This window comes from Myxocyprinus asiaticus, chromosome 8, assembly GCF_019703515.2.
Source record: "Myxocyprinus asiaticus isolate MX2 ecotype Aquarium Trade chromosome 8, UBuf_Myxa_2, whole genome shotgun sequence".
Classification (NCBI taxonomy): domain Eukaryota; kingdom Metazoa; phylum Chordata; class Actinopteri; order Cypriniformes; family Catostomidae; genus Myxocyprinus; species Myxocyprinus asiaticus.
In genome coordinates, this window is record NC_059351.1 from 38,259,540 (window position 1) to 38,276,492 (window position 16,953).

The following is a 16,953-nucleotide window of genomic DNA, read 5'->3' on the forward strand; positions in this document are numbered from 1 at the left end:
TAGACAAGACCAACTAATGATATCACAAATCACAGGGACATCACAATTATATTCAGTTCACCTTCATGCCAGTACCACTATATTAAGAGCAGTAATAGCAATTAGCAGTTAAGGCTCTGGACATCTAATGTAAATATTAAAGCAATAAGCCCCTAAAGGCTGTGTTACAGTGATTTTACCACTGTATATTGTGTAAAGGGTGATCACTGTAACGTACAGCCTCTCATGACTTATTGCTTTTGCAAAATTACAGAAACAGAAATGTGATAAAAGACACCAATGTTCAATAAACAGCTAAATGTATTATTAATAATTAGTGTTGCACCGGAAAGAAAATTCTTGACCGAAACCAAAATGATTATTTTAAATTAAATAAAAAATAAAAATAATAATAATTAAACAAATTCTAAATATTATTATATTATATTAACTATTTATTATTATTATTATTATTATTATTATTATTATTTTCTAAGTGATTAAACTTATTGTTCCTCAAGGTGGCATTACTATTACATCTTGGCTTTAACAACTTTTAAAATATTTAGAAGGTAATATATATATATATATATATATATATATATATATATATATATATATATATATATATATATATATATATATATATGTTTTAAATATTGCACTCTATTGAAGTAAAAAATAAAATAAAAAAATGTTTGGCTAATACAAGTACATGTTTACTACAAAGTGCTAATGAAGTGCTTAAGAATATGGTCAAATGCATATTTTCCATTCAGATGTCTTTTCTTGTATGCTTCCATCATTCATGTCATCATTGATATCAATATATCATCCATTATCAGCTGCCGTTGACATTTAAATGTAATTAAACCAGGATCATTGCTCATGAACAATGCTTTTTCAATGCAATGTCAATGTTTCTGTAGCCAGATTTTAAAGTAAGGGTTTGTTTCAAATTTTCAGCCAAGATTTTTGACTTTTTTCATTATCCTGTGGCTGAAATTTCGGTGCATCCCTATTGATAATAATCAGAATAAACAATCCTTCCAACAGGTAAATGGCCAAGCAACATAGCAGCTTGGCGCATTACTGTAATATAGAATGTGCAGTCAAAGATGTCCATTTATTGGAATTTTAATTGCTTTTGAAAGCTCAACCAATCAGAATTTAGAGTTTGAGCTATCTGTTTTATAATCTTTGTTTAATCTCAGATAGAGGTGAGCTGGAACCATTAACCACAGACTGCTTCCTCTCTGCAGTTAGTGTTCTGTAAATTTCTTTGGACGAAAACAGTCTGCAAAATAAATAAACCTCTCCCTGGCCAGCGCTATAAGTATGTTTAGCAGTATTTTTTTCTCAACCCTTTGATATTTTGCTGCACTTCCTCTCAGTTTACAGCCAACCAGTTCCCCATTTAATGATCAGGCCGCATTATGGCACAGTTCCCACAGCATCCTACAGACTGTTCACTGGCCTGTATGACCTTTCCAGGCATGTGCTGTAGAAGCATCACCAGGGAAACAAAGCATGTTCAAATGGGTGCTGATTCACTCAGGTTGTCATGCTACCTGGGGCATAGATTCCAGGGGGGATGGGGATGGGGATTGGGGGGATTGGTAACCCCCTCAATAATCAAAACAAGCAAGTACAACGGCCCATCCTCCCCCCCGCCCACACACACACACACACACATTTATACCATGATCAATGAAACTTGGGTAAATGCTTCACGCTGCAACACCCTAATGTTCAAGCCAAATCTATGCCCTTGCATGCTACCCACAGGGAGCTGTTGTCGTGGGTGGGAGTTTGGCACATCCACCCCACCTGAACGGAGTCTTGTGTCACAGATATACAGGCTCAGCGTGAACTTTCAAACCCCTGAACTTAAAGGGATAGTTCACCCAAAACCCAAATTATGTTATCATTTACTCACCCTCATGTTGTTCCAAACAAGTATGACTTTCTTTCTTACATTGTTAGGCAGCATATTAGTCTCAGTAACCATTCATTTTGACTGCATCTTTTTTATTTTATTTTTTTATTAATGCTGACTGAGGCTAACATTCTGTCTGTTCTGTGTTCCACATCAAATAGGAGGTCATGCAGGTTTGGAACAACATTAGAGTGAGTAAATGATGATAGAATTTTCATTTTTGGGTGAACCCTCCCCAGGATTCTCCTGTTTACATTCAAAAGCCAAATCATCAATCAAGTCAGTTTGCTATGATCATTCTGACATTTCAGAAACAAGTAAAATGAGACAGCAAAACCAGCTGTCTAAACATATGACTTCACAGAACAGCCATAAACTCTTTCCAGGCAGTAACACCAATCTCATCAGCTGAAGCAAATGTACAGGCTTAGAGCTATTTTAGCTTTTGAAACCCGAGCGTTGATTGATGTCACACACATGAATTGGCATTCCCACATGACATATGAAAAGAACTCATTGAACAAAATAAAGCACAAATCAATACAGGAAAATGTGTGACCCCTCCCCCCCCCCCCCTCTCTCTCTTCTGTTAAAAGTGTTGTATGGGCATTATTAGGCAACATATCTCTGATTGTGTTTTGACTTTATAACTCTGTGATACTGTAGGTGAAATGTTTTCCATTTTTAGTTTTGCCTACTTAGCCATGACCTCTATTATAATTGCTTATATTTAAGTGTAGGGATTTGTTCTAAACCCGTCCACCAAAGCTCATGTAACTCATCCACCGCCGTTTGTCCTATAAACATTAATTATACCTCAAATTGTGCATCTTATTGTGGAGAGATTTGCTATTACTTTTCTAAGCAGTTAGCTTTATGGTTTCTCCCTGGCAGTAGGCCTGGGTATTGATAATGATTTCCCAATTTGATTCGATTCTGATTCACAAGCTCTCTTGATTCTGATTTCAGTGCTATTTGATACAATTTAGTTATGTTGTTTTACACATTCTTAAATGTTAAAACCTCTTTCTCTCTCTCTGTCCACAGCAATGCATCTCTTTGGATTAAATTGGCAGCTGCAGGAGACTGAGGGCTATGCTTTTGAGAATGGACAGGTCAAATCTGATGCCACGGCATCCAACGCAGTTACTGCCCTGTCTACTGAGAATAGTAAGGGTCACACACAGACACACACATACAGGCCCAAAAACATAACATGGTACAAGCATGCAATCTGTTCAAGCCTCTTCTCTAGCACAAAACACATTTACATATGGTAAAAGGCATTCCAATTGCATACATTAACGGACACATACACATTAATGGGCTAGAGAAAATCACCAAAAATAGACAAACTCCTACACAACTCCACCTCTAGGACCAAAGCGCTCAGCCATGAAGATACACACTCCCTTAAATAAACATAACTTGAGCTAAACAAACACCCCCACACTCTTCCATTTCCCCCCAGCCACAAACACTCCCACGCACACAAAAAATCACACACTCCGAAACTATTTCCTTTGTACTGTGCCATCCTTTTTTTTTTTTTGAATTTAAGCATCCCTTTGTGTACAAGAGCAACAGGCTTACGTTGCCCAGCACTTAGACACTAGTCTTACAGTATCAGGGCTCACACTTTGATGTGTTTGCTGTCATGGCAATGGCAGACACATCCGGGAACCGTCTATGCATAAGATGAGCCAAATAAAAAAAAAAAATTTAGGTGAGAATATTGAGTTCAAAGAAGAGAATGTTTTAGTGTGAAAATATGAGAGGGGGCTGGGTGTGCAGAATGCTTAATAAATGGGTCCTTAAAATTGTTTGGGTCTTGTTCAGGCTGTGAATTAGCTTTCAAATAGTGAGGATTGGGAGATGCCCTTGCACTCTTCTTAGAAACTCTACCTTTCTCTTTATCTCACTGTCTCGCAGTGCTTTCTGGTGTAGGATTCATCTTGTCCCTAATATGAGCTGAAACACAAATCAATTCACTAGTCACATGGATTGCTTTTTTATCATGCTCACACATGCACATAGATAATACATGCATCATACAAAGGAGGTTGCTTGGAACCAAATACATATTCATTAATATACCGTATGCATGCAAGTATCTTATGGCTCCAGTCAATCGGATAGATTTCGCCAGGGCTGTCTGCACTAATATCTCCATGCCAGTCACTCAGTGCCAGGGTCAGAAATTAACAGGGGCACCGAAAGTGGAAAAAAACGCCCCTGAAATAAAAAATGTAAGGGCCAAAAATGCTTTCCTGTTTTTTCATGTGACAAACAGCATATTGTTTTTACAATAAAGAAAATATCCCCTCATATAGGTAAAAAATGACAAATGAAAAATCAGCTCCAGGGTGCAAATATCACCATTAATGAACTAGCTGATATCAGACACTGCACACTGGTAACCCAAAGGCCGTAGTTTCAGACCCCATGAGGGGTGATCTTGTGACCTGCAGAGTTGCTGGGTTTATTATATATAACTACCATTATACCCATGAGCAAGGCTCCAGTGGGAATGTCACTGTAGCTAGTGGCCTCTAACACTGTGACCTAACCAGGAGAGAAGTTTCCAGCATTGGGTAATTTGCCCTCATTGAAAGTGTAAATACAACGCATTCACAGCCAATCAGAAAATATTTAATGTTTAATATGTAGCTATGTAATGCTGGATTTTGTACCAATGAGATTTCACTGTGGGCGGAGCTACGCAGTGTGACACGACAGAATTAGAAACCAAGTGACCGACCAAATGTCATGTCACTCATTTCATGCCACGGTTGCAGCTGGTTAGGAGAAAAACTCATGTTAACATTTATGAGATGTGTACTGTATTTGTAAGGCACAAATTAAAATAAGCATATGCTAAATAACAAATAAAAATAGAACTAAATAGCAACTGCACACAAATAGGTGCCATCGTTATCTATCCCACCCACAAGCAGGTGTATTCCCATAAGGTCTGCCTCACTTAAGTACTTATGCATGCACACAGAGGGACACACATTCATGCTGTGAAGACAGATTGCCATATGTGTGAAGAACATTATGAGAATGCTGCTAACAGTAATGTGTTTGTTCTTGAGGTGATGGACATGTACACGCTTGCAGCATACTTTCATGAAGATCAGATCACTTCTGCATTAATTTTATGACGTTTTTATTCTGTATAAGGTCTGTTTGCCATCAGCCAAGTTAAAGAATTGATATACTTTCATCAATTGGTCATACAATGCTAGTAAATTGATTGTGATACTGTTCTATAGGCATCTTTTACATCAGGATGGGGTGGGGGGAGGATGTCCTGTAGAAGAGCAGCTAGTTAATGAAGCCATCAGCAATGCGTACAATCACACAGCTTAGTCTCAATCAATACGGACAGCAGCTAACACCCCAACCTCCTTCAGTTAACCTTGATCTGTGCGTGACTGCCCAACATCCCAGCTGGTCTTTAGCTGGTCGACCAGCTTCCATGTTGCAAAAACCAGCTTGACCACCTTGAGCTGGTATGACCAGCTGGATTTCCAGCAGCGATATCACACACTAATAAAACATAATGGTCGTGTACATGTTCTACACTGATATAACAGAAAAAAAAAAAGAAAAAAAAAGAACTGTGTGTGTTTGGCTGCTTCCATATTTTGTTTCTGACTTGAATGCATGGCATGTCCTAACAACTAATGCCCAACTTGGATGTAGTAGCTTCCCAGGCTTCTGTGTTGGTGTAGTTACTGCATGATTATTCAGTATGGAAGTGTAATGATGACCACTGTTGGTTAGATTTTCAATAGCAAGCGTTCCATCAATGTAAATCATGAAAGATTTGCAAGCTTTACATTTAAAAATAAAATTTTAATGGTGTAACTTTAAAATGAAAATCAGATAGCACTCCCCACAAGCTGGTTTTGTCAGTGTTGTTTTTCTGGGGAGTATGTCAAAATGTAATCCCCACAAGGACATAAAACCTGCCATACCAACAGCAGACACATGAATAGCACCACAGTGTATTAATGCAGATGGTTATTCTACACAAAGACTGAGCATACACATCACATACACCCAAGTTTGACTTGCACACCTGCTGTAGACCTGTTAAATATGTACACGAACATATACAAACGCACACTCGTTTCTTGTTTGACTCCTCTCCTCCAGCAAAGAAAGCATTCATAAAAACTGAGGGTGCTGCTATTGTCATCTGTGGTTCACCTTTCTTTGAGAGACAGCTGACCTAAAAGCACTAACTCCATAAAAGTGCTTCAAGCGCTCCGTCTCCCTCTGTATGTGTTTTCAAACCAGGAACAATAGCCTCAGTGCAGTCTCTCTCTTAAATGACAGGATGTGCTTTAGAGTGCCTGCCTCACTTCAGTGTGTGTTGAGCACTGTTGGGAATGTCATTAGCATATGAGGACCTACTCTTCTTCTTTTTTTTTTTACATAATGATTTCCATAAACACTGAGCATTGAAAGCTAGTAGACTACCCTTTTCACTTTTAAGAAAAAATGTTAATGTTCCTCGCAGTCACTCCTTTGTATTCAAACACACACACTCTCTTCAGAGACTCCTCCAGCCTCACACAGATGTATGCTGATAGTCTCGCTCTTACTAGAGAATTGTATTATACTTTGTATCTCTGGTGTCTGGATCTTTGTTTCAGAGCATTGTTTCACAAGGCCTTATTTATGTGCATCAACATTGTGAAAAAAATGATCAAAACAGTGCACATCAACTCTGCACTTGTGTATTCTGTCCCACTGCAACAACTGAAGGAGTTAAGCATGACACTCTCTTAATGAATGTACCAGCACTTCCCTTAATGCACACACACACTTCCACAGGCTTTAGTGTATTAAAAAAGTCATAAAGAGGCGCTAAATCTGCGATTGAATGTATTTGGAAAGAAGAGGGACACTTGGCAAATCACACGTAGTGCTGTTAATATCTTTCAGTGCCTGAGAGAAAGAATGAAATAGAGAGAGAGAGAGAGAGTGAAGGTGGGGTGATGACAATAAAAGCATGTGGATGGAGTGAATGATAGGTATGAAAGCAAGGTAGTGATTTTGAATTAATTAACAGAAGGAAAACTTTAAGGCAAGTGTAGGACAAGAGAGGGATGTTTGCATTTGCAATGAAGTTATTAGTCACATTAAATCATCTTTGTTTTTTGTGATAGAACTGAAAGAAAAAAAAGCATCTTGACCTCAGTTTCAAAAACTGCAGTCTCCTCCACTTAAAGATGATGTGTGGAATTTTAATAATAAATAAATACATATTAAATATTAAATAAAATAAATATTTTCTACTATCCCAGTATGGTGTGCATTAATACAGTAAGTGGCTGTTCACTCTGAACACGTTTTTGTGTCCGTCTGTGCTGTTTTTCAATATTTTTTCTATGTAAACGTGCTAAATGGACATTTTTGACCATTGTGCTGTGTCTCAGCATCTCATGCAGGAGTGCTGTGTTTTTTAGACACGTGTCAAGTTTAAACAAACTTTAACTTTTAAAAATATGTGTCGAGACCATTCATTACGAAGTATCTTTTTATTTTAGCGCAAAAACACGTTTAGTCTAAACAGCCGCTAAATCATGATTGCATTGCTGTTCGTCCGCGTACAGGACGGGTGATGCAAATCTCCTCAATCAGCAGAGTGCGTGAGCACTAAAGGTGCGCAGCCCGATTTTTGCAAAATGCGCATGCACCTGGAATTATTTGCACTAACTAGTGGGTCCACAATGTGGCAACACTCACATTTGAGCCTTTGTTTTCATGAAGTAGTGCTAGAAGTAGATGTAATCACCGTAAAACAACAGGAGACAAATGTAAAAACAACAATAGTGGATGTGCATGTCAAGAGCGTGTGTGTGAGGAGGTCAGGAGATACCTGTAATTGTATAACTCGAGTCTGAAGGACTAGAAAGACATCTTCATGGGTCTAAACTCCTGAAGAGATATAGCCCAGTATCCCATAGCAGTCGTAGCACGCATGTGCTATTCGCCTGTGTGTGTGCGTATAGTCAGATAGAGTATACTTTGAAAGGCTCACGTTCGACTGTACGCAGACATTGAGTGTTCACGTCAAAATCTTAGCGTACAGTACTTTGGGCTTTAATTTGTCAAGAGTGAAAGAGTATATCTATAGATCTCAATTTTCTTCCAATTTGTTTGTTAGCAATATTACAACAAATATTAATTTTAGAATGTAATTTCTGCACCACTAGCAGCACAAAGTAGAATTACGAAATTAATGACTATTTCTAAACAGGTTTCCTACACCAAATTCACACCATTGGTTGTGCCAGAAGTTATTGTTGGACCACTAAAACAAACCAAAAAGCCAAGATCGCTGATAGTTGTCTAGTAGGGACATTTTATGTGTGGTATTCCAAAAATGCTTTAATTCTTATTTAGCTTTAATTGTTATCCAGTGTCTTACTCACCGAAACATGCAGCAACACACATACACATTTAAACAATAAAAAGCAAGAACATTTGTCTTAGATTAACTGAAGTTCTAAAGAAAGAAAAACCAGTAGAAAGAGATAAGTAGACGGTTTTGGAGAGTAATTGCGTCTAGTGAAATCATACCATCTACTTTTTCTCACGTTTTCTCATGTGCAAATGCCAGTTCGCTGTCCATGTCCAAGAAACCCCCTGGGCATCCCTGGCACACAAAACAACCAAATCACATTTCTACTGGCATTTCTTAAGAGCCCCATCCCCTTCTATTCATCCTGTGGACAATACTGTTGATCAGAGCTTCACAGATGGCTTCTCTCTCTCTCTCTCTCTCTCTCTCTGAGGGACAGAGAAAGCTTGCCACAGGCAAGTTCGCTTTAAAACTAAAAGTCAGCAAGTCCTCTCTAATTACTCTTTCATTCACTCCACATGCTCTTTATGTAGCCGGCTGACTGCATTAGCAACACGCGTGTGGTTAGTGCCCGTTTGCAAAGTGATTACGCAATAATAATTAATGAAATATTAATGCCAGCTGCTCTCCATTAACTAGCATATGAGCATAGCCTATTCTTCTTCTCCTATTACCGTCCCATTCTGCACTGTTGCTTTGCAACACATGTTTGTGTTTGAATATGTATCGCTGAAGCTTATGTTGGCGGATTGTGTTGTGCACTTGTGTGTGTAATGTCTAGACTCAGCTTTCCCGCTTGTTAAGGGAAGAGTCTGGTAATATTACCGCAGGTGGCTTGTGTATGTAAAGGGCTCCTTACGTAGAATGGCCGCTTGACAGTTACCAGTATGGTGATTTTGGCTGAGCTTTTTAGACCCAAAATGATGATGCTGTTGTGAGGGGCCACCTTTCTAAAATATATACAGCAAATATTAGCAAATATGCAGCTATGTGTTTTCATGTATAAAAACCTGTTTATATTGTGTGAGAAAAATAGTAAGCATGATACCATTAAGACAACATGTTTGCAAAATGTAATAATTGGCTTTTATATTTTACTAAAGCCAAATTAAATTATAATTATCATCAAGTAAATTATAAATATTTACTTTAATTAAATTGAAAGAAAAAAAATCTAGCTTCTATTATGATACTGTCAAATATAAAACTGAAGAGAAGTATTTTTCATTTCAAATTTGTACTTTATATTTATTTGTTTGTTTGCCATAAAATCACAGATGAGCAAACTGAAGGCGACAGTTGTGAAGAAAAAAATCCCCAGAAAGACACAAAACAAGTACACAATATTCTTGAAAGTTGTATGCAAATTTGTTTTTATTTTGTACTTTTCAAACTATGGCTGTCAAAATAATAAAATCACTTTCAACCAGTACAGAGAGCAGGATGAAATTGTAATAATGTCAGATTCAGTAAATGTTACCTTTTTTCCCTTAAATGTTTTTTCCCCAGACCCCAGTTTTAAAACCCTCTGGCTAGGTATTTCACTATGATGGTTATCTTGGGAATGGGAGTAGGAAAGAGTTGGGGGGAGTGGCTTAAACATGGTAATTAACAATTTCTGACATCAGATTTTTCTGGTAATCCTCGTAAATGTTTGACCACACCTGAGGCTACAAGAGTGCACATTTTAGCATTGGCACGCAAACTTTTACGTCAGTAGTTTCACTAGATAATGCTGGAAATTTACTTATGTACAACTCTTATCTGTCTACCATTTTCTATTATTTCAGGCTCCCTTAGTGCACACAGATTATCTTTTACTTCATTTTTACTGACTGAAAGGCTGTTCACACTGACAGCAATATCTTGGAGTTAAGTGGCTGTGTTGTTGGTCGGCAGTAGGCATCCATATGGCTGGTTGCACTATCGTTGGTGGGCTGCACAACTGCCCATAGCTTTTGACAATCTGATCTCAAATCAGATGTATTGGTGGTAACAATAACATGTCATTATATTTTGACAACAAATCAGTTTTCTTGCTAATAAATAATAGCCTTCTGGAGGGGGAAAGCATTTAAATATAATATGCAGCATTGCAAAATGTATCATATTGTGAACAAGATGAACGATTATCAGTGCATGAATCAAATTTGCTTGCAATGGTAACAATTTTATGGATCGACACAATTTTTTATTAGGTCCTTGAATGAGGGCAAAGACAAATCTTTTAGAATTGGGGAAATTGCTCAGGTGTTTTTCCTCCACATTACCTAAACTCCACTTTATTATGCAAGTGACGGATCACACATGCTCCAGTGCCTTCACTTCCTTTGGTAGTTGCTGCATCAAGTCATTGCTCATTTGCATTAAGTTAATTTTTTTTCGCAGGACAACTTTGTTACGATGCTAATGTTTGTCGCTATTGTTCATTGCCAACTCTCTTTGAAAATGAATGACTTCCAGCGCCTTTGTCGCTGCAAACTTTTTCAGTGTGAACGGCCCTTTAGGGAAATGAATGTAAACATGCTGTCTTCCTGTTTCTATCTCTCACAAACATTATCTCTATCTCTCTTTAGGAGTTTACTTTCAAGAGAATAACACCATAGACACAGGTGAGGTGGATGTGGGACGAAGGGCAGTACAGGAAGTCCCTCCAGGAAGTTTCTGGCGCTCTCAACTCTTCATTGACCAGCCGCAGTCCCTCAAGTTCAACATATCCGTCCAGAGAGACGCCCTAGTGGGGGTCTATGGTCGAAAAGGCCTGCCTCCCACGCACACTCAGGTATGAGAGACCAAACTTTTGATTTTGTGGAACATTGTCTAGGTTTTGCTTGAGAGGAGTGTCCCACCTTAATCTATACTAAACCACCTCAAGCTATGTCCTACCTAACCTATACTGATCTTCATCCCAACTGACAAACATCAGAATAGTTTGAGATGTTCTCTATGGGTGCCAAATGTAATGTGGCATATGAAAATAGCACCATTGCATCTTTTGTAATGCCTGTAATGATAAATCAGTACTAATGGAGTAGCCATTTGCAGGACACTGTTTTTCACATTCATAATTCTTGTAATTTCCATTCCATAATTACAGTCATAATTCTCAGCACAGCCACATGTAAGAAATATATTGGCACCCGCTATTCCAATTACCGTCATCTTATTACATGAGGCTCTCAGATGTACTACAACTGAACTCAAAGGACAGTCACTTTTGTCACAGTTTCAAATGTGACCTTCAAAGCAACACAGCAAAGCCAGACAACCCCAATCCTATCTGCCATGTCTATCTTCAAACTTGAAGCAGTTCATACCTTTATGCATGTTTGGTATGCTCTGATTAAAAACTCAACTTGACCTTCACTAGCAAACCAATTATTTTTCCTTGTCCCTTTTCTTTCTTTTTGTCAAGCAACAACAGCAACCTTCTTCAAGGGTACATCGCAAAACCAGTAAACGCTTAATAGTGGTAATTGGCAGTGGAGGCCTCCACAATAAGAGTCGATAGCACTGACCCAGTGCTTTAATTGCCACACATGAATCAATATGTTTCTTAAAGGCTGAATAAAGGATAGTTGAAGGGGTATTGACAGACAGAGGCGTGGAGACTTCTGTTTCCTCCACTGATCGAAATGTCTTCTTCTTGTTTTGTCAGATGGTGTCTTGTAATTTCTCGCTCACGTATTCTTGCTCTCCTCCTCTTGTGTTGTCTCGAATGGGTCTCTTAGGAGACAAATATCTTTTTAATGCACTGTAAATTGAGAACAGCATGTTAAACTCATCAGAGACCTTGATTCCAATTCTCTCTCTGGAAGCAGCTTGTCAAAGTCACACAAAAAGCATGTCATAAAGCATTTTTGAAATGTAATGTGCGTCTCCCTTATCGCTCACAAAGAGGATGCCAGAGTGAAAGCACTTGATTCCAAACATATTCATTATATTCTATTGCAATTTATATGCAAACATTCATTCCTGCATTAAAGACACATACTCCTCTTACAATTAAATTGTCAAATCTAATTTTTGCTTATTGTATTCTCTGACTTCTCCCTAAATTCCACTACATAACTCTCCAGACATGCTGTTAAGTCCTTGAGGTGGTGCAAACTGTAAAAAACTGGTTTCCATTACTGCAGTATGTTGTTTGTACTGTAATATCTACAGTACAGGGTCTCTTGTGTTCTGATGCACGGCTAACTAAGTTAGTTATTAAAATAGGGTTTGATGGGTGTGAATCACAATTCAGTCATTGCTGTCATTGGTAAATACAATTTGCTAAAGACATCATCCTGAGCCATTGTGACAATGAAGGAGGGTTTATTTGAATTGATTATCATACTAATTCAGTTAAATCACACAAATACTTTTGTGAAACAAATATCATTTATTGCTCAGGGATTTGACAAACACCTAACCCACATAAAGTATTAAACTGCATACTTATGATTTCCACCTGGAGGATGATAAAACAGGTAATACAGTTGTGCTCAAAAGTTTGCATACCCTTGGAGAATTGGTAATATATGTACCATTTTTAAATAAAACATGAGTGAGCAGGCAAAACACATTTCTTTTATTTCTTATGGGATTCATATTCAACTGTAGGTTATAACAGAATGGCACAATCATAAAACAAAACATGGCAACAAAGAAAAAAATGAAATGACCCCTGTTCAAAAGTCTTCATATCCTTAGTTCTTAATACTGTGTACTGCCCCCTTTAGCATCAATGACAGCGTGCAGTCTTTTGTAATAGTTGTCTATGAGGCCCCAAATTCTTGCAGGTGGTATAGCTGCCCATTCGTCTTGGCAAAATGCCTCCAGGTCATGCAAAGTCTTTGGTCATCTTGCATGAACCGCACATTTGAGATCTCCCCAGAATGGCTCGATGATATTAAGGTCAGGAGACTGTGATGGCCACTCCAGAGCCTTCACCTTTTTTTGCTGTAACCACTGGAGGGTCAACTTGGCCTTGTGCTTAGGGTCATTGTCATGCTGGAAAGTCCAAGAGCATCCCATGCACAGCTTCCATGCAGAAGAATGCAAATTGTGCCTTTAGAGTTCACACACCCCCAAAACATCAGTGAGCCACCACCATGCTTCACAGTGGGGATGGTATTCTTTTCACTATAGGCCTTGTTGACCCCTCTCCAAACATAGCGCTTATGGTTGTGACCATAAAGTTCTATTATGGTCTTGTCACTCCAAATTACAGTGTGCCAGAAGCTGTGAGGCGTGTCAAGGTGTTGTCATTTGAGGCATTGGCACAGTAAAGGCTTCTTTCTGGCAGCTTGACCATGCAGCTCATTTTTGTTCAAGTATTGTCGTATTGTGCTCCTTTAAAAAACCACACCGTCTTTTTCCAGAGCTGCCTGTATTTCTCCTGAGGTTACCTGTGGGTTTTTCTTTGTATCCTGAACAATTCTTCTGGCTGAAATCTTTCTTGGTCTACCTGACCTTGGCTTGGTATCAAGAGATCCCTGAATTTTCCACTTCTTAATAAGTGATTGAACAGTACTGACTGGCATTTTCAAGGCTTTTGAAATCTTTTTATATCCTTTTCCATCTTTATAAAGTTCCATTACCTTGTTACCTTTTGACACTTCTTTTCTGGCTCAGTATCTAGCCTGCTCAGTGCATCCACGTGAGAGCTAACAAACTCATCGACTATTTATACACAGACACTAATTGCAATTTAAAAAGCCACAGGTGTGGGAAATTAAACTTTAATTGCCATTTAAACCTGTGTGTGTCACCTTGTGTGTCTGTAACAAGGCCAAACATTCAAGGGTATGTAAACTTTTGATCAGGGCCATTTGGGTGATTTCTGTTATCATTATGATTTAAAAAGGAGCCAAACAACTATGTGATGATAAATGGCTTCATATGATCACTATCCTTAAATAAAAGACAGTTTTTTTTTTTTTTTGCATGATCAGTCATATTTTCAAAATCAATGTCAAAATTTCACAATTTCTGCCAGGGTATGCAAACTTTTGAGCACAACTGTATCTAGGCACCAGAATATCAAAAACACTTTGAGATGGGCTCATATTACTTGGGCTTATAAGCAACCACGTAGCAAACAGCTAGCAATGCCCTAGCAGCCACTCAGAAAACCCTGAAACCGGATAGCAACGTGCTAATTGGCTCAGAACAGCTTAGCAACCATAAAGCAATGCTCTCGCAACCATTTAACCATGAGGTAAAACCACTCAAATTTTCTTCAGAAAATGTACAAATCTAGTTATATATGTTGCTTATTTGTGTTGTTGTTCAAATGTGAGACTCATATACATGTACATAGATTTGACAAACCTCAATGACTGTGTTTACATACATGATGTCCTTACCCATTGTTGCTTTTTAAGCAGAAACAATTGGCACACCATTGCACATTACTGAGAAGAGTCTGATAATTTAAAAAGTAATTTAAACACTGTTTTTAGAATGAGCTGATATTTTCTTTTTATCAAGGTTGTGTTGTGCATATAAACACACTCAGTGTTACTCACCCCACCCTTTCTTCTGTTTGTTTGTTTGATTGTGTGTGTGAATACAGTATGACTTTGTGGAGCTGCTGGACGGCAGTCGTCTGATATCTAAAGAGAAGCGGGGACTGGTGGAGGTGGAGGGAGCAGCCAGGAAGGCTCGTTCAGTCAATGTTCATGAGGCCGAGTTCATCCGGTTCCTGGACTCAGGCACCTGGCACCTTGCCTTCTACAATGATGGCAAGAACACTGAGCAGGTCTCCTACAATACCATTATCATAGGTGAGCAATGGCTATATACAGTATACTGTATGTCCCAAACCCTTGCGGACTAATATCTACATACATTGATGCCTCTTAAGGCAGCACCCTAACCATCATGGAACCTCGAAATAGGCTGCAACCACACGTGCAACACAAATACTGTTACACACAGGAGACTCAACTCGCAGTTGATTTCAAAAGAGATGCAACATTCTGCCGACGTGATATTCCAATAAACTTAAAACTATATAGCACAAACAAATATTGGGTGACTATGCTGAATTATTTCATTTCTACACAGTCCACCATCAGAATTTGGCCAAACTTAGGTCTCTTAGGAGAAAGGATGATTAAGACTCTAACCTTAAAGAACAGCCTTCATGTCTACGATAGCCTTAAAATTCTGCTTTTTTGCAGCTCATTTGGTTTTGAAACAAATACAGTATATTCTACTATAGTGTTAATGGATGTACTGTGTAAATGTGCATCTTTTGTTCTATCAAATGTATCTGACTTTATTTTTTACAGTAAGTATACAGTATGTGTAAGATACAGCAAGCGTGTGGGCTATAGGTTCACACATAAGCATGTGTAATAATGGTCAGAGCTGTATCGATCTGTGCTTTAAGTGGCCAGTGGGCAGCTGCTGGCTTCAAAGTGTTGCTTGGTGACCTGCTGGACCTATCTCTCTTGCTCTCTTTTTCTCACCTTCGACTCCCCTTCCTTTCTCCCCTTCTCTCACCTCTATATGAGCTCATAATAATAGGTTTCAGCAAGAGTAATTTCCTTTTAAATTCGATCACATAGACTAGAGTAGATCACAAATCAGTGGGACTGCAGCCAGTGTCCTTTTATTAAAAGGGTGTTGATTATGCTTCAATGAGTAGAAAGTTAACCTTCTGAAAATGAAAATTGATTATTTCTTGGTAGCGGGATGATATGGGCCTGCAGTGGGCTTGACAGAGAGGTGCACAAACCGCTTCAGTGATGTCATAACAGCAGTCTGGCAACTAGAGACAGAAGCAGTTCATTACCCTGTCAGAATTGACTAAGCCTACAATGAGCTGCTTCTTTTAATGAAAGAATCGACAGGTGATGTCACAATCATTGACGTCACCTTTTTGACACGCAGAGCGAGAGTCAAATCCTTTCTGTTTGATCTCAGTGTGGTTTTGACTCTGTATAACTGTAAAAGCTATATTAGCAAGGTTTCAAATGTAAATATATAAATTGGAGGATGGCCAATTGCATGGGTGTGCACAACCTCATGGATGTGTATGTGTGTTAATGGCCATCCAGCAGTGTAAAGAAAGCTTTAAGCAGAGCGTCTGGCTGCTAATTGATGGTAATAATGCTCTGATTGGTTCATTAAGGCAGAGTAAGCTTAGATGCAGGTTTTTGTTAATCACACATCTGGCACTCCTTTAATTAAAGATGGGAGGGGGGGTCTGAATGTCTGCTAATTTCCACAGACTGTCTCCTCAATTAGTGCTTTTTTCTCTCCCCCACCCTTTCTTTCTTTCTCTGTCTCTCCCTCCTTCTCCCCAGATACCCTCACAGAGTGTCCACACAATTGCCATGGTAACGGAGACTGTCGCTCAGGAACATGCCATTGTTTCCCAGGGTTCCTTGGGCCCGATTGCTCACGAGGTATCTGCTATCAAACACACACACACACACACACACACACACACACACACACACAGTAACACGTAACTCTCCAGAGAAATGAACAACCAGTGTCGCTATTCATAATTGGTTTCAGATTGTCATTTGAGCAAGTGCAGCTGGCAAGCAGGCGTTTGGCGGGACTCAATTCCCAAGCCTGATCAGCTTCTTATTACCAGCAGGGTGGAAAAATCACAATTATTTCCATGGTCTTTTTATTGTAT

At 38.7% G+C, this 16,953-nt stretch overlaps 1 protein-coding gene across 1 annotated transcript in view; it reads left to right on the forward strand.

Annotated features, from left to right (window-relative positions):
- LOC127445439 (teneurin-3-like) overlaps window positions 1-16,953 on the forward strand; it is a 362,775-nt gene that overhangs the window by 245,337 nt on the left and 100,485 nt on the right. The window contains exons 8-11 of the mRNA XM_051705512.1: window positions 2,966-3,088; window positions 10,880-11,085; window positions 14,869-15,079; window positions 16,610-16,711. Coding sequence (XP_051561472.1) covers window positions 2,966-3,088; window positions 10,880-11,085; window positions 14,869-15,079; window positions 16,610-16,711 — 642 coding nt within the window. The remainder of the gene's footprint in view (window positions 1-2,965; window positions 3,089-10,879; window positions 11,086-14,868; window positions 15,080-16,609; window positions 16,712-16,953) is intronic.